General features: G+C 36.2%; 2 protein-coding genes across 3 annotated transcripts in view; both read right to left on the bottom strand.

Annotated features, from left to right (window-relative positions):
* Nucleotides 1–27,457, bottom strand: part of LOC126247391 (parathyroid hormone/parathyroid hormone-related peptide receptor-like) — a 931,061-nt gene that overhangs the window by 623,308 nt on the left and 280,296 nt on the right. The window lies entirely within an intron of this gene.
* LOC126247365 (parathyroid hormone/parathyroid hormone-related peptide receptor-like) overlaps nucleotides 1–27,457 on the bottom strand; it is a 289,419-nt gene that overhangs the window by 157,145 nt on the left and 104,817 nt on the right. For both annotated transcript variants that reach the window (XM_049948473.1, XM_049948474.1), the window contains exon 6: nucleotides 6,448–6,613. In XM_049948473.1, coding sequence (XP_049804430.1) covers nucleotides 6,448–6,613 — 166 coding nt within the window. The remainder of the gene's footprint in view (nucleotides 1–6,447; nucleotides 6,614–27,457) is intronic.

Raw genomic sequence — 27,457 nt, forward strand, 5'->3', positions numbered from 1 at the left:
CAACAAACCCAGGAGCAAAATTCAGTGCTGCTACATCAATGACTCAGGAACAAAATTTCTTCGCTGAGCGAAAAGGACTTCCTGGCAGGATCAAATGATGTTACAAGGAGTGAAAAAAGCATATTTTAATCTCATTAAAAAGAAAATAATGAGCTGAGAGAAACAAACATTATTGTTTTTTCAGAGAATCATCCTGTGTAAACGAAGATATCGAAAGTGCAGATACAGAAATGCAAATATTTGCAGGTGGTTTAAAATATAACATTTGTGAACATAAGCAATTTTGGGAAAAGATTCCACACAACACACAGTTTTCACCTAAATAAACTTGAAAAAACCTTTGTAGTAACAAAAATTTTAGATGTAGTAAATAAAATCTCAAATGTGCAATGTGATGATACAAGAGTCATACCTCTCATGGACAAGAAGTGCATATTATCTGGAGACTCAAATGGAAAATCTGCTGTCAGCAAAGCTGCAATCCTCCAAGACAAATGTGAGCTTTTGCTAATGCAAGTGAAAACCCCAAATGCAAGCAGCTCACAGAACAGCACAGTAGTTGTGGAAGAGCAAACACCAGAAATAAGTGAAGCAGCAGCAACATGATCATCAGAAGCAGTAGCAGTAGCAGCAGCAGCAGCAACAACAACAACACTACTAGTAGTAGCAGCAGAACCAACAACAACTGGAGCAGCAATGCAAAACACCTTACGTCGAAGCCATAGGCAAAATACATCTCTTCCATTCAATGACAATTTTTTATAGTTTCAAGCCAGGAAAAAAATAAAACTGTGAAAAATCAGTCTGCCAACTCACAGATGATTCACCGTAATATCTTATTTCTAAACTCACAGGTAGAGTACAGAAGTATGAATATGGTTCTTTTTCATCAACATGTGCTATCACTAGCTACTAAATAATTGAAATCCAAATCTTCTTAGAAAACAAATTAAAAACTACCTCATTATCATGTTACACAAAACTTTGGCTTGATGAGGACAAGTTATGTAGTGTCCCTCCATAACTTTGTGCAAGGTTGTTATTTCTGTAAAAAATTCTTAAACTTGGTGGAAATTGTACATTTGTAAGAAATCATACAAACTTCATAAATATAAAATTTGTTGTTGAAATAATGAACGAAAAAGCTGTAGAGCTATCAGGAGTTGGGATTGTCGACACTAAACTAGCCATTATTTGTTTATACAGAGCTGCAACTGGTGACATAAGTATCTTCCTAAAACTTTCGGAATATTCACTTAATAGGCTAACACAAAGAAACAAAAGAGTTATTTTACATTGTGATTTTAATATTGACTTTGCAAAGAACATCAAAGAAAATAATGAATTTCTGAATCCCTTGAAAACTTTTAACATCAAATCTACTGTGGAAACAACAACTCGTATCAAGAAGACCTCGTCCACCACCATTGATCAGATATTTGTAAATATAGAAATGAACTTACAATAGAAACACTAAACATGTGCTTTGGGGGTCACACAGTTGAATAACTCTGAGTACAGAAACTGAACTGCAATTTAAACACTGCCTAACTACCACCAGTAGAAACTACAGTAATGAAAATATAAATCACTTTCTCCATTACCTGAACAAAGAAAACTGGAAAGAGATTTATAACTGCAAACACACAGATGAAAAATATAAAAACTTCATCAGTAATTTTTCCTACTATTTTGAATTGTGCTTCCCTTCAACACAGAGGAAAATATACACAAGGAAAACAAAAAATAAATGGATCACTTCTGGGATTCTGGTATCCTCAAACAAAAAAAGATTACTACACAGATTTCCAAACAGCTCACGTCACCAGAATTTGATACTTATTACAAAACCTATAAAAAGTTCTTCAAAGATGTTGTCAAACAAGCAAAAATAATGGCAAATGACACATGCATGAAAAATTCCTCCAATACAATGAAAGCCACATGGAATATTGTAAGGAAGGAAACTGCAGCAGAACAGGCAGATTTCCTTAATATTAACTGCCTAATGGAAAAGTCAGCTGTGATAACTGAACCTACAAAAATTGCAAATAAATTTAATTCGTACTTTACACAGTTAGCTGAATATCTTATAAATCGAATCCAAATGTACTCCCAGAAATCAGTCCATTTGTACTTTAAATAATAAATCTATTTTACTATATCCTACCAATGATAAGGAAATGCTTGCTACAATCAAAGAACTGAAGCCCAAATTCTCTGTTGCTAGTGACAATAACCCTGACTACATCTTGAAGAAATGTGCTTCCCTCATACCCAGGCCACCTGTCGACATCTGTAACTGTTCTCTATCAGAAGGGGCGTTCCCAGAAAAATTGAAGAGAGAAAGAGTAGAACCTCTGCTCAAGAAAGGGATAAAAACAGAAGTATCAAATTATAGGCCTATTTCTATACTATCTGGTTTTTCCAAAATAATTGAAAAATCTATTATAAAAGATTGATCAATTTCATAGAAAAATAATTACTTCTCAAATACATAAAAAGGATTCTGAAAATTTAAATCTACTGAGACTGCTATTTTTGCATTCCTAAATGAAACCTTACATTCAATAGACAGCAAAGAGCATATCTCATCCATATTTCTAGACCTCTCTAAACCATTTGATGTCATAAATCACACCTTTTTTAAGAAAATTGAATCTGTAGGTATTATCTGCCCAGCTTGTGAATGGATAAAATCATATCTCCAAAATAGAAACCAAGTGGTTGAGGTAGCTATCCAAGAAGGGAGCAAGAGAAAGTCCTACCACTCAGAAAAGCAGAGCATTAAGTACAGTGTACCACAAGGCTTTATTCTATGTCCAATTCTGTTTCTATCTGTTTCTACTCTTTGTGAATGACTTGGAATCGACCAGTCCATACCATAATTACATAAACCTCACAGATGACACAAATCTGATAATAAAAGAAAGGACAAGAGAAGAATAACTGATAGCGATTAAAAAGTGTACCACCCACATTACAGACTGGTTTTCTGGAAACAGTTAAGTAATAAACACAGAAAAAAGTCACAATGAACTTACACAAAGTGCAAAATAAATGTCCACTAACACGAGACATAGAGTTGTTTACCAGAATCCTTGAAAACTAAGAGCTCTACAAAATTTCTCGGAATATGGATCCAACATGCAAAATACATTATAAATAAATTGAATATCATTTGGTATACTATCAAAATTATTTCTGGTTGCACATCAAAAGAGACACTAAGAAGTGTATACTTTGCCCAGGAACTCCAATATGGCATAATGTTTTGGGGAAATGCATCTGCCAGCAAAACTTATTTTATGTGCCAAAAGAGAATTGTAAGAGCCATAGAAAATGCTGCCTCAAGAATCTCATGCAACCCCTTATTTAAGAAACTTCACATCCTTCCACTACCATGTTTATATATCTTACAAGTAATAATATTTATTTGGAAAATCTTAGAAAATAGCAACAATCTTATATCAACTAACGAGAGTATCCACCTGTATAACACAAGGAGAAAGCAGGATATGCATGTTCCACATGCATACACAACACTAAAACAGAATGTGTTACTCCAAACAGGATACAGACAATACAATAAGCCACCTAATAACATTAAAACAATAAAAGACATGTCAACATTTAAAACAGTTGTCCATAAATATTTATTGCAAAATTGGTGTTATACTATAGATGAATATCTTGAAACATAAAAATTTGTTCCCAAATATTAAGAAAAGAATGAATAAAATGTTACTCAAAAGTTTTACATAAAAAAACTGATTGAACAGGGTGCTCCATTGGTCGTGACCAGGCCAAATATCTCACAAAATAAGTGTAAAACAAAAAAACAACAAAGAATGAAACTTGTCTAGCTTGAAGGGGGAAACCAGATGGCGCTATGGTTGGCCCACTAGATGGCACTACCATAGGTCAAACGGATATCAACTGCGTTTTTTAAAATAGGAATCCCCAGTTTTTATTACATATTCGTGTAGTACGTAAAGAAATGTGAATGTTTTAGTTGGACCACTTTTTTCACTTTGTGATAGATGGTGCTGTAATAGTCGCAAACATATAAGTATGTGGTGTCATGCAACATTCCACCGGTGTGGATGGTATTTGCTTCGTGATACATTACCCGTGTTAAAATGGACCATTTACCAATTGCGGAAAAGGTCAATATCGTGTTGATGTATGGCTATTGTGATCAAAATGCCCAACGGGTGTGTGCTATGTATGCTGCTTGGTATCCTGGATGACATCATTGAAGTGTCCGGACTGTTTGCCATATAAGTATGTTATTTAAGGAAACAGGAAGACACTTATGTGTGACAGTCTTTCTGTTGTGCCTATCTGTAACTCAGCATCTCCGCTATATGGTGAGTACTAACTTTCCTTTTCATAATATTGTTAAGTTTTGCAAGATGCATTTTACAAAGTATCTGTTGAAAACGATATATTTTTAACACATTCACCTCTAAGAATTATTGTACACATCATCTTACAGTCATTGTACAGTTCATAAAAAATGTTTGAATACCCCACCATCAATTTCGTTGCATCTGAGTATTCTTGGAAGAACATTTTGTGTGGCTTGTCTGAGTACCTCTGCATGTTCCATGATGAGAGCAGCAGCATGGAGAGACTCCATCATGGTGGAAGTACATTATAGCCTTCGTGACCAAAGGAACATACTCAAGGAGTTCAACAACAAATTTTCCAAAAAAATGAAGATAATTATGTCCCATCATTTGCTCTTCTAAAAGAGGTCAGATGGGTAAGACACATGTGTACACATCTAGCCCAAAATCAAACATCCATTAAATGTATTCTGTCTCAGAAACCACTCAGAATAGGACATATGTTCATAAGATTTTTTTGCTTACAATGAGCATTCCTGTCAAATCCATGAATAATGACCACTCCACCTGCCCTAACATGTATATCTATGCTGCCATAGCCTTTGAAAGGCAGTTTTGATTGTGCCTATATTCCTTCAGTATCTTCTGTTTTTGGTTGTACTGGTTCTGCTGCTGCAGCTAATGGTGGTAGTTTTCCTGCTGGTAATAATAGCAGTCCTGCTGCTGATAATTATATTTTCACTGTGATTTGTGATAATTGTGTTGGTGCAGTTGGAATTGGTTGTGATAGGGATGATTATGTTTGTTGTGCTTCAACATTCCCAGGATTTGGCTGCATAAACTGCAATGTCGTAGGCTTGGCACTGCACAGAGTACCACACACTTGGCTCTAACACTGTCACTCCTGAAGACATCTATGGCAGCCCATTACAATTTCCAGACTTCTGTTTAGGTGAAATCCATGTCTTGTGAAACTGTCTGTTTGTGGATGATCAACAGACAAAAACTTAGTGATTTGATACACTTTGCAGATCTTACTGAATAATTTTCTTATTCACACATGAAACAGTTATAAGGCTGTCTGAAATTCAGTTTAAGAGAAGCCTAAAGGATTTATTGGTGGCCAACTCCTTCTACTCCATTGATGAATTTCTTAGTAAAACCAACTGATTTGTATATAAGTACAACATAACTTCTGCACAATTTCAGTGCAGTAAGGTGTTCATTGAAAATTTGCGTGCGTGTGTGTGTGTGTAAGTGTAATCTAACTTCTGCACCATTTCAGTGCAGTAATGTGTTCATTGTAAATAAGTATTACAGTAGTTGTATTACATGTTTATTACCTTATAAATAAATAAAAAACTTTTTTATTTTAAATTCAGTGCATTAGTATTTGTAAAATGACTGTTAGTGTTCATTAAAAAATGATGATCATTCCTCTTGGGACCTGTGGAATGGTACATTAGCTTATTTGTTTTAGTTGTAAATATTTGTCATGTATTGTTGTTTTTCTGACATGTTCCACATCCTGGAGGACCTCCTCACTACGGATCAATTGGAATGAAAGTAAATCTAATCTAATCTAATTTCTTTAGTAACCCTACCATATGTGCAAATGGAAGATACAGGTGTATGGGTATGTGTAAAATCACCCACATCTGGCAAGGGCACCAGCAGCAAGAGCACTGCCAATATTGCTGGCTGATCATGTGAACTTACACAGAGGACAAATATAAGACTATGCATTGGTGGGCTCTCTCTCAATTGCTATCATCTCACTTCATCTTCTGGACCACTTTAGCTTTATTTTGCACAGTACTTCGGCTTGTAAGTGAGCAAGTTTCTAAATCTGTTTAATTTTAATAGGGGCTTTTGTACACCTTTGATTCAGGCATCTAAGCCATGATCAGTTCACTATGAAACAATCTATATTAGCACTAATGATGATAGTAATAAATGTTAGATACTCAATATACGAGAAAATCTGATGAGAAGGAAATGGACACAAGTAAAGTGACAATAACTGTATTTGTTGTAAGAGTTAAAACAATTATCTTTCTAGATATAGATATTACAAAGCTTCATTGCTTACCTCAGGTTGTTCTTTGAAGAAATATATACCACCTTCCTCTACTAAATTGCTTGGGAGACCAATATAAAGAACAAAAATACTTTCTTTAAGTAGTGAAACAAATGCTCTCAAAATAAATGAAAGAAACAAGTTCATGTGCAAAATATTTCGAGGGCACCACAATGTCCTGCAATGAAAAAAATGTAAATTAGTGCCTTTTAAAGTGAAAAATGAATAACAGCTTAAGATTGATACCCTATATTTTAGTTCACAATAAACCCCAGTGATATAAACTGTTCCTCAGACCTGTTTAATGATTAAAAATTCTAATCCATTCTCAGAGGTAAGAGAGAGTGTTAAGCAAAAACTTTGGTTGTAAAGGTAATGTGAATTTTTTTTCAAATATTTTAAATGAGAGGCAAGGTGCTACATGGAATATAAGGCTCTGAAGTAGAAATTGGATATTTATACAAATTATTATGGAGCAAACATGTGTTAGATTCAAATAATGTACAATTTTTTCTTCTTAATTAAATGTTAGTAATCATGTAAAACACATTTACAAGTTCATTTATCATTATATTCAGCTTAAAGTCCATGCAGTAGCCACCAGAAAGATTGCGGGAGTTGCACATCGGCATGGTGCGTCACGGACAGTAGTTGCCGCAAGTAAAGTCCCGGCCACCAGAGGGCATGCGAGAATTAGGCCACGCCCTCTGCCGGTGGAACAACAACAACTCAGGCAGCATGGGCCGTGCCCAGTCAGTTTGACATTGGGCATGCCTAGCAGACTGTTCCTGGTCTACACTATGTGAAGTGCAACGGACAACGTGAATCGTATTATTACAGTTCATATCAATAATTACATGCAATGTTACCTCTTAATCGGACTATAATTATGAACAACCATGTCAAAATTCTGCCAGTAAGATTGTAATACCACAACCTCTTAGGACCATATATTCTATTCCAATCTCATCTCTAGTCTCCCAAATAGGGTATATATATAATATTAATAATTTACACTAATTTGAACTGTTGTTTTGACATTGTTTACATTGGGTCTCACCAGTATATGGAATGAAGGAAACATGTTGGATTAAAAACTAATGTATCATCATCATTCACACCCAAGACAACTTTCAGGTACATGGTAGGATTGATTTTGCTATTGAAATTACGGAGTAATTAACCATTAAATTTCCGATATTTCCAAGTCATAGAGTGTCAGGTATTTTTATGTTTTGAAACCAGAAATTGTTTGAATCCCTAATGAAAATATGACAAGATGATTTTTCAGTCAGAATCAAGCATACTCACGTTTTAATATTGTTGTTGTTGTGGTCATCAGTCCTGAGACTGGTTTGATGCAGCTCTCCATGCTACTCTATCCTGTGCAAGCTTCTTCATCTCCCAGTACCTACTGCAACCTACATCCTTCTGAATCTGCTTAGTGAATGCATCTCTTGGTCTCCCCCTACGATTTTTACCCTCCACGCTGCCCTCCAATACTAAATTGATGATCCCTTGATGCCTCAGAACATGTCCTACCAACCGATCCCTTCTTCTGGTCAAGTTGTGCCACAAACTCCTCTTCTCCCCAATCCTATTCAGTACCTCCTCATTAGTTATGTGATCTACCCATCTAGTCTTCAGCATTCTTCTGTAGCACCACATTTCGAAAGCTTCTATTCTCTTCTTGTTCAAACTATTTATCGTCCATGTTTCACTTCCATACATGGCTACATTCCATACAAATACTTTCAGAAAAGACTTCCTGACACTTAAATCTATACTCGATGTTAACAAATTTCTCTTCTTCAGAAACGCTTTCCTTGCCATTGCCAGTCTACATTTTATATCCTCTCTACTTCGACCATCATCAGTTTTAATTGGTGTTCCTTAATACAACTGTAATAACATCCATATAGAAATGTAAAATTTTACTTGTTGAAAAGTTAATTAGTTGCTTCTGGGCCTTTCATTCAATAAAACTAATCACTCTGTTCAACTGAAAATGATAGCATGATTTTTTTTTACGTTACTTAAATACTATATGTTAAATTAATGAAATACATTGTTGCAATGATAAAACATGTAATTTATAGTCTTAATAGAAACAAATTCTTTCCTGTCTTTGTATGAAATTATTCTCTTTTATTCCATGTAAATTTGTATGTAATTTGGGAAGAAGTATGTAAAAACTTTAATTGTATAAATGCTAAATTCTATATGTAACAATGACAGTAACTGTTTAAAACCATATAAATAGAGGCAATTTGTAAGTTGCCATACTTCAGTCTTAGACCAAATTTTGTATCAACAGCATGTAGTCAGACTTCGTACATATGCCGCTGAACATCTAGCATGCGAAATGAACAAGAAGCACTAAAACTTAATTAAACCATTACATGATATCCATGTGACGATGCAATAACATCAAAATGAATCTATGGCAGCATCAAGAGGCTACATCCCACATTACGTGAGATACATATAAAACTGGTGGAGAACATATTTTATCCTGGTAATGTGTGGTAAAACGTGGTATAGTTAACATTGTTTTTCTTGTGTTAAACAACGATACACATTCCAAACACCTGCAAAAACATTTCCACCATGTTTTATTACAATGTGGTGAAAAGAGCTGGGATATGTATAAAACTTCATTGTATGCTAATGGTTATTAAGTTTTGGGTGAAATAATTTTTTACCATGTACTGGGACATGAACAGAAACAAGGGCCTATATGGAAAAAGTGGACATGTGAATAAATGGACCAACACCAACAGCCAGCAGCATGGACTGTCAGATGAGTACCAAAATATTACTTACATAACAGAGTAGTAAAACAGCTAACTGATAGGAAGTGAAATTGCATAATAAAGTCAATCAAATAATTGTGTGTGACATACTTCACAAATATTATAGGAAAGATAGTTTTTGGAAGTTTTTTTTATCATCTCATCAAGTTGTGGAAAATTAGTTAAAATGAGTAGAAGCAATACGTTTTCTGCATGTGACCAAGGCGGAATCACAACAAGATCGGGTCAACAGCTACGTGCATTGACACCGAATCCAAACATTCAAAGCCAAGAGTATTCATCAAGTAGTATAATTTCACCTTTATTTGTATTTCAACAACAAGAAAACCTATTAGATCAATTTTCTAAGTTACTAGATAGTAAACTGTCACAGCAAAATAAAAAAAAAAAGTAGAGACAATGTCAAAAATAATTTCAGAAAAATAGACATATTCTCAAACCAATGGACCAGAAGCTAGAAGCAATTAGGGAAGATGTTAATAAGGCAAATAAACAAATAAACAGTGAACATGAAACAGTATCCGATGTAGAATCTGAGGTGGATTGTCTGAAGAAGTTTGCTGTTACTGAATTACAGCTAGTTAACAAACATGTTGGCCTAGTCAACAAATGAGTAAAAGGAACAGAAAAGATTGTCACTGACAAACTTGACAGAAGAAAATCAGAGCTGCATAACAAACAGACTTATATTGAAACCAAAAATAATTTCCTTGACAAGAAACTAAAATTAAATTCTATACTTGTTTTAGAACAAATTTCTTCAGTAAACAGCAGGTGAATGAATTAACAAATAGTCTTCAAGCAGTCACCTCTAAAGTAATAAATCTAGAGATTAATATGTTTAGTAGTATATATAGTGATAATAACATGTTTCAGAACAATTGCAGTAATGTTATTATCAAAATTTTTCTGGGTGATTTTAAACTCCACCCTGTCGCTTACTTGTACTGGTGCAAAGACAGCTTTGCCCCAGGCATGCCAGAACATATGAAAGTGAAATTTTTTAATCTATTTTAGATGTAGAAGATTTATCCTGGGCTAACCAGTATGTTAACCCAGAAATGACATTTACAGAGTTTGAAAAATTATTTCTAAACAAATTTTGGTCAGAAAGTAAGCAGGCATGAATAAAATCAGAATTTTTGAATAAAATTAGATTCTGCAAAGGAGATATGAGAATGAGAGAATTTTGTGAAAATCAGCTTAGGACTTTAGCACATTTATATAAATCACTTGATGCATTAATCCAAATTGATGTGGTGAAGTGGCGTTTACCTGGCCATGTTCAGTGGAGTCTTATTTACGGACCAGACAACACTATTGAGGAATTTCTGAAATACGTAGATAAATTAGATTGAGCTTGGGAGATCAATTTTCAGAATGGGGAGTCATCACAATTCCACCAGAACAAAACAACAAGGACAGTTACTGAAATATTAATTTCTGGGATCTAAACATAGACATTAGGAAAACGACAGCCATAAATGTTAATTTAGTAAATATGTTAAGATCCTATCTCTTTTGTGGTAATGAAAGTCCTGCAAGGCATTTCTCCTCTCTTGACAATCTAATAACAAATGTATACAAATGTGATTTTGAGCTAGGCTTATTTAATGTTGATTACCTGTCGGACCATAGAGGTATATGGGTAAAACTAATTACTGAAAAAAAAAAAAAAAAAAAAAAAAAAAAAAAAAAAAAAAAAAAAAGACCAGGAAGAAATTCAGTATGTGAGACTATTTACAGGTAGAAGTATTAGCAAGTATAGAGAAGAACTTAAGTCTATAGATTGGAATACCGTGAACATTCCTCCAGAAATGTGGATGAAGCCTTCAGCACATTCCTCAAAATCATTTCTGAATCTTCCATACATGCTGTTCAATGGTTAAAAAACAAAAAAGTAAGGGAACCTAGCCACTCAACTTTACAGAAGTGGTTTTCACCTCAATTACAAAAACTGAGACTATTGGTAATTACTTGTCACGATAAAGTCAAAAAGGGAGCATTAGATAAAGAAACTTACAAAAACCTAAAAACAAAATACAGATCTAAAATTAAAATAGCCAAGTGTAAGCCAAATGGTGATTTCATTAAAAAATCACACAATAAATGTAAGGCTGCATGGAAAGTAATAAAAGCAGAGCTAGATGTGGATATCCCACAGTTATCCTTATCTCCAGTTACTGTAAGCGAAGTCATAAGAGTAATTAGATCATTAAAAAATAAAAATTCTGCTGGTGTGGACAATATTTCCAGTAAAATGCTGAAACACTGTTATAAATTTGTTAGTCCTGTCTTATGCAACATATACAATGCATCCCTACAAGATGGGATTGTCCCTGACAGACTTAAGTTGGCTGTAGTGATTCCTCTCTTTAAAAAAGGGGATAAAAGCATTGTTACAAACTATCGCCCAATATCCCTATTAACTATCTTCTCGAAAATTCTAGAAAAATTCATGCACAGGAGGATTGTAGACCATCTCAACTTCCACAGTATCTTAAGCAAAAATCAGTTTGGTTTTCGTGCCGGTCTTTGTACTGAACAGGCAATATTCTCTTTCAGTAACCAAGTTTTGGAAGCCATTAACAAAAAAATGTCTCCAGTGGGTATTTTTTGTGATCTTAAGAAGCCTTTGACTGTGTAAACCACCAAATTCTTTGGAAAAAGGCAGAATACTATGGTTTAGCTGGTACTGTTGGCTTGTGCCTACAATCATATCTACAGGATTGGAAGCAGACTGTAATGCTAAATGGCTCTTCTGGAGAACCTGCCTCATCTGAATGGGGCACGATAACATGTGGTGTGCCTCAAGGCTCCGTTTTGGGCCCACTGCTTTTCCTCATCTTTATTAATGATCTTCCTCTTTGTTCTGAGACAAACAGCAAATTTACCCTGTTTGCCGATGATACCACAATTCTAATTGACGATTTGATTGATCATGATCTTGAAAAAACTACAAATACTGTTTTTAATGACATCTTAAATTGGTTCTCCTCAAATGGTCTCTCACTCAATGCAGATAAAACTCATTTTATGAGGTTCCATACATCACAAAGTAATCCTGATGAAATTGACATAAAATGTAGAGATCAACCAATACAGAAAGTTGAAGACACAAAATTCCTGGGTGCTTAGATAGACAGTAAATGTAATTGGTCAGTTCACAGTCTTCATCTATGTAAAAAACTTAGCTCGGCAACATTTGCATTACGGGTAATTTCTTCAGTGGCTGAAGTTGACACTATTAAGGTTGCCTAATTTGGCTACTTCTACTCATTGATGTCATATGCTATCATATTCTGGGGGAACCAACCACTTGCAAAAAAAGTTTTCACCATCCAAAAAAAAAAAAAGCAATCAGAATAATGTGTGGGGTCCATCAAAGACACTCTTGCAGGCACTTGTTTCGGAAGATAGGTATCCTAACAACTGCCTCACAGTATATTTTTTCCTTGCTGACCTTTGTGTGCAAAAATTATTCCATATACCAAGACAACAGTAAATTCCATGGTTATAACACCAGAAACAAAAACCATCTACATTTAGAAATGAAACGTCTCACTCTGGTACAAAAAGGAGTTCACTACTCCAGCATTAAGCTGTTCAATGCTCTACCACTACATATCAAATGTGTTCATACAGAACTGCCAAAATTTAAACAAGTTCTCAAAGATTACCTGACAGAGAAATCTTATTATACTGTGGATGAATACCTGAAAGAAAATGTATACCATCACTAAACTTATTGTGTCTAGAAGTAGTTAAATTGATTTTTTTGTGCATTTGGGCATTAGCACACTTTTTGTAACAACAGATTGGCTGTACATGTATTTACTCTTGTAGGCCTAATATCTGATTTAACTTTGTGCTCTTATCTTTAACCTTTATTTGAAACTTCTTTTTCTGTCAAATGGTTGTTATGTTATCTAGCTGACATTGTATCTGTTACTGTATTTATAGTATGTCTTACTTAAACTATGTACAATTTGCCATTGAATTGCCCTTGTATTTATTGTAAGTTTAAATTGACACATGTACAATTTGACACGTTCCATATCCTTGTGATTGACTCACTAACTGGATCTACGGAACAATAAATAAATAAACTATAAAGACAACACAAATGCTGCTAACATCACTGCTGATGATTTCAATCACTTTTTTGTCAACTCTGCCAAACTTAGCCTCTCAACTCAGGGCAACCAGAATTCCAATTCTACACATACACCTATTTTTCACCCCACATCTGGCAGAAATTTTCAACGGAACATTACAAACATAGTATCAGCTTGTAAATGGAGAGAAGCACAAGTAATTGATATAATTAAAGCAAACTCTAAATTAGGATACTCCAGATCTAAAATGTTTATCGCCTGTCAAACTTTGTAATTTAAAAAATTTTTAGATCTCATATCATATCCTCTTTTCATACTGATAAACTGGATGCTCTCTAGTGGACACTTTCCAGAATGTCTCAAAAAGACAGTTGTTATATCATTCTACAAAAAGTGTGACAAGTCCTGTATCAATAATTATAGACCAATTTCACTTGTGCCTATTCTTTCAAATATAATAGAATACTGCATACTGCAGCAAATATGCATATACCTATCAAAAAATGGTTCAAATGGCTCTAAGCACTATGGGACTTAACATCTGAGGTCATCAGTCCCCTAGACTTAGAACTACTTAAACCTAACTAACCTAAGGACATCACACACATTCATGCCTGAGGCAGGATTCGAACCTGCGACCATAGCAGCAGCGTGGTTCCGGACTGAAATGCCTAGAACCACTCGGCCACAGCGGCCGGCTATACGCCTATCAGACAATAATATATTAACTGATTCTCAGTATCGATTTAGGTCAAACCTATCGACATTCAAAGCATTTGAGTCAGAATTATCTGCCGAAGCCATTCAAATTGGCTTGAGTAAGGCTTTTGACTCAGTTAACCTCAAATTATTATTAGATAAACCGTGTTGCTATGGAATCAAACACTTGGGACTCTGACTAATTCAATCATACCTCAGCAATAGAAAACAAATTGTAAAGCATAAAGGCCAAAAGTCACAGACTAAGTATAAAACGAGGTGTTCCTCTGGGCTCAGTGCTTGGCCCTCTACTATTTATATTCTTTGTAAATGAATTTCCGAGTAACATACCCTAAAAAATCTATCCTCTATGCTGATGACACAACCTTGGCTAGTACCAGAAAGGATATAAACAAACTGAAGGAGGAAAGTGAAGAATATCTGGTTTAAGGCTAATGAGTTAACTATGAACCATGAAAAGACTGCCAATATAATCTTCAGTTTGTCAAACAGTAACACTGATTATCATCTGTTAAACTACTAGGAATACATGTTGACTCGAAATTAATGTGGGACACACATTCAGATTATGTGTGTCGAAAGTTATCACGAGTTATCTACCTACTAGTCAAAATACACACATGTATTACACAAGATTTATTACTTCATTCATACTATGCCTTCTTACACTGCCATCTACAATATGGCATTCTTTTATGGGGTAACTCCCCAGGAGCCAAAAATTTTCACTTGGAAGAAAAAAAGCAATTAGATGTCTTTATGGAATCACTGACAAGACCTCATGTAGACCTTATTTTAAAGACTTATAAATTCTCACAGTCCCATCTCTTTACATATATTGTTCCCTATTAAAAATAAAAGAAAACTTAAACCACTACACTATAAGGAAATCTGTTCATCAACACAATAGTCAACAAACAAATGCGATTGATATATCCACAACCAGGCTTAAGAAAACCCAATCTAGGTATGAATACATAGGCATACAATCATTCAACACTTTACCCATTCAGGCTCAAGTGGTTTCACTGAACATATTTAAAACTAAAACCAAAGTGTGGATGAAGGTAAATACTTTCTATAGTATAGAATAATTTCAGAATAGTTGTAAAGATGACCTAATTTATTGATAAATTAAGGCTTACTGTTATGTATAGATGTGGTTTAGAGGCAGCTATAAGCTAATAGGGTACAACACTGCTATATTTTTTACCATGCAATATTTTTTTATATGAAACATAATGTACAAATAGCTATAATTCTTCTGACAGCGTCAATTGCATGTTAATGCTAATAAATTAAGGCTTACTGTCATGTATAGATATGGATGTAGAGGCAATTATAAGATAATAGGGTACAACACTGTTATTTTTGTACCATGTAATATTTTGTTATGAAAAACATAATGTGCAAATAGCTGTAATTCTTCTGATGACATAGATTTCATGTTAATGCTGAAAGATGGATAAAATAAATAAATCAATCAATCAAGATAGAGGCAGGAGAAGAACGTGGGATTCAGGCCACAGACACCACAATAGACACAATAATTACCAGATAAACAAAGTTGATTATGATAAAGGATTTTGGGAGTTCATGCTGATGGAAATGAGGGAAAAGACTAGTAAAACAGGAAATACATTTCATCTTAGTACAGATAATTTGACTAAGTTATTTGATGAGAATTATGTGTTTAGTAATAGCAAAATTTATGATGATGCTGATGAGTACTGTTTAGATAACTTACTTTATGATGGCAAATTTTTGCTATTATCTGAAAAAGATGTGGAGAAAAGAAAGAATCACATACCTAAGTTAAATTATGTTTGTGTGTCCGCTAGCACATGTTCTAGTACTTTTGATAGTGATTGTGATGAGGAGACGTGTAGTTGAAGTGGTTGCAGATGATGTTGCTAATGATTATTTTGATGCTGATGTTGTATTTTATGATGAGTTAGATGGTATGGTTTATGTGAAAGTACTAAATAATGATATGAGTAATAGAACAGTAGGATTTGATGATTTGGAATTGGTGAAACAGGTACATGAAAATCAATTCATACCCGTTGAGGTCAGTGAGATATTATGTAGTTGTTACAGCATGGAGGATCAAGATAAGCTAATTAGTTATAAGATACTTAAAATATTGGAAGAGAATGAAGAGTCTGTATGAAAAGGAGAGAGCTGTGATAGTATTAAACACACAAGCAAGCACACCTCACACACATGTGACCACTGCCATTAGCAGCTCTGACTGTGACTGTCACGTGAATAGCATTCCAGAGTGTGGTGGGGAAGTGGGAGAGAAGAGTTCTGTCTGTTAGGGCATGCAGGGACTAGAGACTAGTGTCAGGATGTGGAGTGTGGGGGACAAAATGGGCAGTGGAAAGGGAAAGGAGCACAGAAGAAGAGGAGCAGGGAAGGGGAAAGGATGGGTGGGTAGATGGTGAAGGACTGTGAAAAGGAAGGAGGTGATAGGACGAGAGGGTGGAAACTGCTCAGTGGAGAGTGGTGGGATGGTACATTACCATAGGTTGAGACTGATCTGGATCCTCCCCTCCATCACCAGGTTTTCTGAACTGTGCAGAAGAGAGTTATCCTTACAACACATTCTCCAATCCCAAAATTATCCCGCTCTCAACCTATGGTAACCTACTGCTTTCCTGATTGTCTCATTTCCTGCTACTCTCCTTTTCCAGTTCCTGCTTTTCCCACCACATACCACCTCCCGACACGGTACATGGCAATCTCTAGTCCCTGCACACCCCACCAGACAGTGCTCTTGTCTCCTCCCACGATTCCCTGCTATCTCTTCCTCTTCCCTGCCCCACTCCATATTGCTGTTCACATGATAGTCACATTCTGTTCAGAGCTGAGGTGTGCTTGCTTTTGTGAATGTGTACATGTTTTCTTTGCTGAAGAAGGCTTTGTCCGAAAGCTATAATGTATAACAGTCTTTTCGTTGTGCCTGTATGCAGATCAATGGGTCATCTTTATGGTGAGTAGCTGTCTATCCTTTTCCTAATATTGTCAACATTCAGCACAGTGTATGCTCCAAGCAGAGTAAGATTCATTCTCCCTTAATTACCATGCTTCGGTATAGAGTAAATTCCATGTGAGATTATGTCTGATTCTGAGATTAAGATCATTGAGTCTTTCTCACCAGTAGATTTCCTTCCAATCAAGTCAAACTAGCTGATAGAATATAATGTAAATGGATAGATAAAAAAAGTTTACTCACCAAGTGGTAACAGGAGAACACACACAAAAAGAGGTTTAACTTATGCAAGCTTTTGGAGCCAGAGGCTTCTTCTTCCAGCAGACAACTTGAGGCGTAAGGAAGAGGGGTGAAGGAAAAGGACTGGAGAGGATTAACAGAAGAGGTACAGTTTGGAAAAGTCACACAGAACCCTGGGTCAGCAGTGACTTAACGGACAGAATGAGAAGGGAAGACAGTTTGTAGGGACTGCAATGGATGAGATTTGAAAACCTGAGAACTTAAAAGTGGAAGACCAGGTAATGAGCAAGACAGAGATTACTACTAAAACATCATGCATGAGTTAATAAGAGTGAAAAGTTAGGCGTACTGTATGTAACGGAGGTGGGAGGGGAGAATGGTGATAAACAGATAGATCAGAAAATGAAAGATGTAGAAAACTAAACTGGAGTGAAGAAAGGAGTTGTTACGTGAAGAAATACTGACGTGAAAGAAATTAATGTAAATTTAGGCCAAGTAGGTGGTGAGAACCAAGGACATGTTGTAATGCTGGTTCCCACCCACAGAGTTCTGAGAAACTGGTGTCTGGAGGAAGAATCATGTGGTGAAATAGGCATTGAGGTCACGACTGTTATGTTGTAGAGCATGCTCAGCAACAGGATATTGTGTGTTGCCAGTATACAACCTCTGTCTATGTCCATTATCCTAACCGAAATAATTTGGTGGTAGTCATGCCAATGTAACAGGCCAAACAGCATTTACATAAGGGCTGGTATACGACATGTGTCATTTCACAGGAGGCCCTCCCTTTGATAACATATGTTTTGCCACTTACAGGGTTGGTATATGTGATGGTAGGAGGGTGTATAGGGCAAGTCTTGCAGCAGGGATGGTCACAGGGGTACGAGCCATAGGTAGGGATGGATATAGAAGGAGCATAGGGTCTGAGGAGGATGTTGTGAAGATAGGGAGGGTGATGAAAAGCTATTCTTTGAGCAGTGGGAAAAATCTCAGGCAGAATGGATCTCATTTCAGTGCATGATTTTAGGAAGTCATGGCCCTATAAAAGTAGCTGATTAAAACATTTAAGACCAGGGTAATACTGAGTGTAAACTGTGGGGGATCGCTGCTGTCAACTGCAGTGGGACGTTATGTGAAATCAGTGGCAATGAGTGAAAATGTGTACTGGATTGGGATTCAAACCCAGGATTTCCTGCTTACTAGGCAGGTGCATAAACCACTGCACCACTTGAAACACAGAGTTACTGTAACTGCATGGACTATCTTGACATGCCTCATGGTTGATCCACATTCCCTCCTAGTGCCACCTATCTGCAATCCCTCTCCATTGACTTTATGTTCACAACTCTGAGATTCCCACAGGAGATTGGAAGATGGATCCATTGTCCAGCTAGGTGTATCAATTATATGAATGTGCAGTGTCTGTTCTTTCAGACGAGTCTAAAAGAACAGACACCATGCAGTATCTGCAGCTATCAAACATTATATGTAAACTGATGGGGATCACTGCTGTCACCTGCAGCAGAACAGTATGTTGAATCATCAGCAATGAGTGAAAATGTGTACCAGACCAGGACTCAAACCCAGGATCTCCTGCTTACTAGGTAGGGGTGTTAACCACTGTTAACCAAGACACAGCATTATTGCAACTGCGCGGACTATCTCCGCACACCACACAGGCAATCCATAATCCCACCAAGTGCCACCTATCTGCAGTTCCTATCCACTGACTCCATGTTTACTACTCTGAGATTCTCACAGGAGATCGTAGCTTGCAATAGGTTTTTTTCACCTATCCAATTACATGAAAAATTGATTATTTTGAATGTTATATTAGCTGATAGAATAGTTTATTTATGCTTGTACATATAATAGCTGATGTAGCTTTGATAGCATGAAACCTTAAAAAAGTTATGTTTCAGCAGTAAGAATACAAGGTAAAATTGCCCACACTTAGACCTGTGCCTTGCATGAAGCACTTGATGCTCATTACACTACATCATTGCTCGAGTGTAGTTCAAGGATGCTGCCACACCCCCTCTGTTCATCGAGCATGGATACAGAATGCAGTGCTACACCACTTCTCTAATGTTTCATGCCTTCTTACCCACAACAAGCCACAAGTTTTGACGATGATACATGTGTGACATCTCAGTAAAAAGCTTTTGAAATAGTTGTGATTCACTAACAGCAGAGCTTTGTGTGACTAGCATTTTCTCAGCGCTTTAAGCAAGTGCTCTGTCTAAAGATGAATCCGTAAAATATATATTATGCTTTTATTACTTTTGTGAGGTTCTTTACCTGCTTCATGTGGACATGTTCTTCAAGTAAGTGATAACTTTAAGATGTGTATATTAATATTGTTCAATAGATATATTTTAAATATGTTTATAAAAGTTTGCAAATTTTTCTGTTTTCATACATTTAATCTTAACATTCAGTAACCATGTAAAACACAACACTGAGTGAAGTAACACAAATACGGCTTTATTCATACCTCTGAACAGTAACAGAAATTGGCCTCACACATAACAAGACAAAAAGAGTCATACAGAAGGTGCAGCATAAGTGATACACAAAACAATTGATGTGAGTGCTACAAAATAAAACAACGTAGTGAGTGTGAGTCAATGCAGCTCCTTGCATACATAGACACAAGTCACAGGTGGACAATGTGGGGGATGCCATGTCATGTGCAAGCTTCCTACAGGTGGCCTTAGTGCTCGGATAATGCTGAAACAGTTGGCAGTTGATTTAAGTAGACACACATGGCCACACTACTCTTGGCATACTAAAAGTCACACACACTAATAGCAGGGTACAGCACACTTCTCCTTCATGCAAAGAAGGCACCCAGATGACGGAGGAGAAGTTGGTGACCCAATGAGAAACATATCTATTGGATACAGTGTGGCAGGAATATGGTTTCCATGGTGGGGGGACATTGTGTTGATGACAGCACCAAGGAGGAGGGTGCCATTGCTATATTTGCATTGTCATCTGCAGGCAGGACCCAGTGTGGAGGAGATGGGGCTGGACCCACCAGCGATGATGGCTGAGGTGATGATAGTGAGGGAACCAGTGGAGGCGGCCCAACTGGAACAGTAGGCTGCAGCAATGTATGTGAGACTGGAGACTGGTCAGCACCTGGCATCGGGAAGCAGGAACCCCAGGCTGATACATGTACAGGAGGCAGTCAATGGGATGGGGACACCTTCACAGCATGTGATGCGGGTTGCATTGATGGGGGCTGCATACATGAAGAGGTCACCACATCATCTGAATATGCTATGATTTTCGTATTATCTGCTGTTGACTCTTGGTGAACTTTTTTTTATGATGTTGTCCATAACTATATTAAAAATCACTGGCGAGAGTACACTTCCTTGCCAAATCCCTAAGTCCATTATAAACTATTATGATTGTTGTTGTCTATTATACTACTCTGGGTAATTTTTTTGTAAATGTTTCTCAGTTGCATTCCTTTTGACAGTTACAGTCTATTCAGACCTGGCCATGAGAATTTCCTTCTAACAGTTCATAAGCCTTACATATATATGCAAATATGATGCTTTTACCAAATTACCATTTCCTTTCTATAACTTGTCTGGCTGTAAATATGACATCTTCCAGGTCAGAATCCTTTTTGTTCTCTTAATTACGGTTCTGTCTCTTTCCTGATTTTCTGTAAAATTATCTTTTCATAAATCTTCATGCAGTGCAACAGTAGAGCTATTCCTCTGCAATTCTCACAGAGGAACTTGGTACCCTTCTTAAAGATTGGTACAATAATTGTCCTTTGTCTGATCACAAGTAATCCTTCTACATGTCCATACTATCCTCATTATTCTATACAGTCAGTGAATTCTGATAGCTCACGTGGCTTTGAACATTTCCACTGTGATGTCATCTACTCCAGGAGCTTTGCCATTTTTCTCTACATCTAAGAGCTGCAGATCTTCTCTTTTATTTATTCTGTAATGGCAATATCTCTTACATTTCCCTCTATCTCATCATGTGCATTTGTTTCATCCCATCATTCATATAGTTTTTGGAAGCATTCTTTCCATACTTTCAAAACTTCTTTCTCTCATTTCACCATGGAGTTTTTTGTATCTGATTCTTGTCCATGTCCTTCCACATCTTTCTTCTGCTGCATTGGGAAGGGCCTGTTTGAAATTCCTCCATTCTTCCTTCACATCCTTCCTCTCATCTTTAGGAAGCTGTGTCTTAATCTTCTTCCCGTCTGTCTCTCAGGTTTCTCTATCTTTCAGTTTCCAGGCCTTGATTTTTGCCTCTCTTTTTCCCCATATGTAAGTTTTCTGATTTTCTTCAGTATCCCTACCAGTAGTCTGTGGTTTCCATTGAGATTAATGCTTGGGATTGATTCAACTTCTGTCAGGCTTCTTGTGATTTCTTTAGTTATTATTAAATAGTCTGTTGTGGATTTACATTCTAAATTCCTACCACATTTGGTTCACATGTGACTATCTCTTTTCTTATACCATCCATCACCAATTATACATTCACTTCTCAGACATGTGTCTAGTAATACCTTATCTTCCTCATTTATATGATCTTCTCTGTGGCTTCCTATGACTGTTTCATATGCTCTTCTATCATCTGCAATTCTATCATTAAAGTCTCCCATAGTGACAGTCTTGATAGATGTTAAAGCATCTTCCAGTTTAGAGATGAACTCTTCCTTCTAATCTGTTTTTCAGCCTATTTGAGGAGCATACATCCGGACCACATCAAGAATATCTTCTTCTATCATTATCTTAACTTTAATTATTGTGTCAATCACATTTTCAACAATAAGTACTTCATTTGCCAGTTCTTTAGCTACTATTAGTGTGACACCAGTTCTTCTTTTGTCTTTTCCTGACTACCACATCCTTTTCCCAGCACTTTACTTCTTGCATACTTTTCTAAGGATACAGCATTAATAGCCCAGTTCTTGTATATTTCTTTCGGTGTGTCTTTCATCATGACCATTTTGGTCATCATACGTGGCAGATCTGCTCAAAGGCTTTGTCACTTTCGGTATTGGTTTTGATCCAGGCCTCATTTGAGTGTTGAAAGCAAATGGATTATCCACTGCTGACTCCACCAGAGCCCCCTTGGCCACCACTTTTCAGGGCTCTGTAGGGCCTTCATAGATACTGTAGCAGTCTGAGGGCACACACAGTCCCCATTGTACTGCCCTACAGGCAATCCCTTTCTTCATGCCATTGCCCATCTCCCACATCATGGATGAGGGACTGGACTTGTGGGAGACTGTCAGAGAAAATGTATTGAAAAAATTCAATACATTTGGAATATGAAACAGTAATTTCCAAATAGGGAATGGCATCTAAGATTGAAACATTCATGAAAGATGGAATTTTACTTTTCTCATAGATATCTGATTCTTCCTGAAGCAACTTTGCCACTAACGCCTCTCTTTGCTCTTGGTACTTGTTACACAGAGATTTTATATCATGTACAGAACCTTGAAGACTTTTCTGAACTCTGTTAATGCTGATGACAGTTTCATCACAGAATTGTAGCAGAGTCAGGAAAGCATAGCCCAACATCAAATTTTGTCTTTCCAGTCTCATGGTTATCTATCTTATATCATGTCCTGGAGAACTTGAACTACCTTTGCAAAATTTTGCACAATGGGATGCATAACTTCTCACATTAGGCCTGATCTTGTTTTCAGAAGTGAGGATTATTGGTATGACTGTTTTAAGTTTCTCCCATCAAAGAGACCGTTAAAAAAAAAAGTCAGTGTCCAAGCTCTGGTCTGGCATTGTCAGGGCAAAACATCTATCAGAACTGAGTACAGAAGGCCAATAAAACAGTCAAAAACTGAAAAATTTAGGAGATTGCTCAAAGAAATTAATTGGATGGATGTTTACAGCATCCAAGACACAAATGGAAAATGCAAAACATTCATTAATAAAGTTAGCACCTTATTTGAAAATTGTTTTCCCCTGAAGGTAACTCAAATTAAGCAGAAGTCCAATAAGAAACCATGGATCACACAAGCGATAAAGATATCATGTGAGACAAAAAGGAAACTCTATCTCATATGTAGGGACACCTTTGATACTAGCATTATAGCTCATTACAAAAATTACTGTAAGATGCTGAAGAAGGTTATCCATAAATCTGAACACCTGCATTATGAGAAGAAGATAAATACATCCGGCAATAAAATGAAAACAATACAGGATATAGTTAAGTCAGAGACAGGTAGGAGCAGAAATGAGGAGGAACAAATAGCTCTAAAAATAAATGAAACTGACCCATAATATAGACAAATGTAATGTATTGCGAATACATAGAAACAAGGATCCTTTATTGTATGATTATATGATTAGAGGAACAAAAACTGGTAGCAGTTACTTCTGTAAAATATCTGGGAGTATGCATACAGAACGATTTGAAGTGGAATGATCATATAAAATTAATTGTTGGTAAGGTGGGTGCCAGGTTGAGATTCATTGGGAGAGTCCTTAGAAAATGTAGTCCATCAACAAAGGAGATGGCTTACAAAAGAACTTATTCGACCTATACTTGAGTATTGCTCATCAGTGTGGGATCCATACCAGGCCGGGTTGACATAGGAGATAGAGAAGATCCAAAGAAGAGCGGCGAGTTTTGTCACAAGGTTATTTGGTAAGCGTGATAGCGTTTCGGAGATGTTTAGCAAACTCAAGTGGCAGACTCTGCAAGAGAGGTGCTCTGCATCGCGGTGTAGCTTGCTGTCCAGGTTTGAGAGGGTGCATTTCTGGGTGAGGTATCGAATATATTGCTTCCCCCTACTTATACCTTCCTAGATCACAAATGTAAAATTAGAGAGATTCAAGTGTGCACAGAGGCTTTCCGGCAGTCATTCTTCCCATGAACCATGCGCAATTGGAACAGGAAAGGGAGGTAATGACAGTGGCATCTGTTACATTACCAGATGCCAAGTTTTTCTCATTTGCAGATGATACAAACATTGCAATAAATAGTAAATCAAATATAAATTTAAAAATAGCAGCTAATCTAATCTTTATTGATATTAATAAGTGGTTCATAGCCAATTCACTGACATTAAACTTTGAAAAGACCCACTACATGCAGTTCAGAACTTCTGAGAGATTTCCTTCTAGTGTGTGTATTAAGTATGATAACATGGAAATAGGAGAAGTTGAGAGTGTAGAATTCTTGGGATTACAACTTGACAATAAATCTAGTAGGGAGCGACATACTAATGAATTGCTATAGCACCTAAACAAGTCTGTGTTTGCAATGCGAATGATGTCAGACATAGGAGATATAAATATAAAAAACTGGCATCTTTTGCTTATTTTCACTCCATTATGTGATATGGTATCATATTTTGGGGTAACTCCACAAACGGAGAAAAAATTTTTAGAGTACAGAATCATATAATTAAGAGTAGTGTGTCATGTAAATCCACGAACATAATGTCGAAACCTATTCAAAGAATTGGGCATACTAACCACAGCTTCTCAGTATATTTATTCCTTAATGAAGTTTGTTGTAGATAATACAACTCTATTTCCAACTAACTGCTTAGTACACAGTATTAATACTAGGAATAAGAATAATAAACATAAAGATTTAAAATCACTTATTCTTGCCCAGAGGGGAGTCCAGTATTCAGCAATGCATATTTTCAATAAGTTACCAGCAACCATTAACAGTTTAGTTTCAGACAAGGCACAATTTAAACATAATTTAAAAGAATTTTTGGTGGCAAATTCCTTCTATTCCATCTTTGAATTTCTCAACAAGTGCAGTACATCATTTTAATGAAAATTTATTATACTTTAATTTTTGACAATACTTGGTTGTAACAGCCAAGTAACTAACTACTGTGTGAATTATGGTTGTATGGAAAGCAGATGTAAGTCTTAAGTCTGTAAATAGTGGAAGTTAAATTTTAAATCTTGTACATAATTTGACTGTTATTAACTGAGGATCATTGAAATGAATAATTTACTTTAATTTTTGACAATACTTGGTTGTAATAGTCAAGTTACTAGCTACTGTGTGAATGAAGGATTTAATGAAAGCAGATGTAAGTATTAAACCTGTAAACATTAGCAGTTTAATTTTAATTCATGTACATAATTTTACTGTTTATTGACTGAGGATCATTAAAATTAATGAAACTCAAGTTTTTCTAATTACATTTTTGTAATGTGTTTATCTGACATGTTTCACACCTAGGAAGATCCCCTCTTTTGTGGGTCTATGGAATGAATAATTAATGTAAAAAATCAACCTAAATTTTCATCAGTCACAACATGTATATTTCATTCCAATTTTACTATTTCAGAATGTTTTTCATGGATATTATTTCTATCATAGCATTTTCATTGATTTCACCTCCATCATATATTCATTTCATTTCAGTGAATGCAATTAATTTGATATTTCATACAAATATTACAAAGTAACACTAGGAGAAGCCTAAAACAGTTCTTCCTTAAATCATCTCTTGGGTGCAGTAATTTGCAGTAATGGACCAACTATCTGTTATCCAGGTCTCTCTAAGACGTGGTTGTAATCCAAGATAATAATGTGTTTCTTGACATTACTTTTCATTTTGCTGCCCAAGTCAATAACAATAAAACCAGCAAAATGTTAATTTTGACCTTTCATAAGCATACATAACCATGCTACCCATAGCTGACAATGCTACAGTTAGAACCAACAAGGTACTTCAAATAGAAATAGAACCGAAAATAACTCTGCTCTATGTTATGGGAAGAATTTTGGCATAGTATAAAGTTTCCACATTACATCAACCTTTTAATTTTAGCTACCAGTTAAATGTACACATTTCTTTGTTATAAGATGTTAGGTTCCACAGCTGACTACTACATTACATGATGTGGCAAGTACGAACCTGTAATGTTTGCAACAGCTTTATTAGTGTCCTGCTTGACACACTCACAATGTGTAAATACCTGGGTGTAATGCTGCAGAGTGATATAAAATGGAACAAGCATATGAGGATTGTGGTAGGAAAGAAGAATGGTTGAGTTTGGTTTATTGCGAGAATTTTGGGAAGTGTGATTCATCTGATAAAGAGACCACATATAGGATGCTAGTGCAAACTATTCTTGAGTACTGTTTGAGTGTTTGGGATCCATACATGTCAGATTATAGGAAGACATAAAAGCAATTCCGAGGTGGGCTGCTAGATTTGTTACCAGTAGGTTTGAACAACAAGCAAGTGCTACATAGATGCTTCAGGAACTTAAATGAGAATCCCTGGAGGGAAGGCAACATTTTTTCTGAGGAACACTATTGAGAAAATTTAGAGGAGCTGCATTGGAAGCTGACTGTGGAATGATACTACTACTGCTAACATACACTGTGTGTAAGTACCATGAAGACAAGATATGAGAAATTAGGGCTCATATGGAGGCTTATATCTTGTACAGACCATTCTACCACTCACAGTTGGCATAGCACTTGAAAATCCAGCACAATGGCACATCATTGCATTCATGCGCTTTTTATTTTGCAAACACATTCTTAGACACAGTATCTTTCAAAACTCATTTTGCCGCATGATGTGCAATACCAGTAACCGAAGATTGGTTACATTTTGAAAATTTATATGCAGAAAATAAAGCTGTTTCAAACCATCTCTGATAAAATAGTTCATCTAGATACAATTTTCTATAAAGTAGCATTTTATGTCTCCACATTTTTGATGCAGAATTCACGTTTGTATTTGCATTTATGACAAAATGCAAATTTTGTTTGCCCCTAAATACGTGGAACACTGACGGTGCAACTGAGGGTTGTGTCTGTTCCAGGACCCCTTTTTCCAGCCATGTAGCATGCTCCTCCCAAGATGCAGTTGTTCCCTGCCTTCTTTCAAAATGTTAATCATCTACCTTAGTATACAAAATCCCCAGAGCTATCACTGATCACACATGCAATATAAGATTGGATAGGGTACTTCCTTCTGTATGTAAAATGAGAAATATTTGGTGGCAGTAACAAAAGTTGTTGCACAGTTGTCCTCAGCAGCAATCCAACAACTCTGAGGCATCATACTGCTTATATTGTGAACTGTCGTCATGCAATATTTGATGGTATTAGTT

Source organism: Schistocerca nitens, chromosome 1, assembly GCF_023898315.1.
Source record: "Schistocerca nitens isolate TAMUIC-IGC-003100 chromosome 1, iqSchNite1.1, whole genome shotgun sequence".
In the NCBI taxonomy this organism is placed as follows: domain Eukaryota; kingdom Metazoa; phylum Arthropoda; class Insecta; order Orthoptera; family Acrididae; genus Schistocerca; species Schistocerca nitens.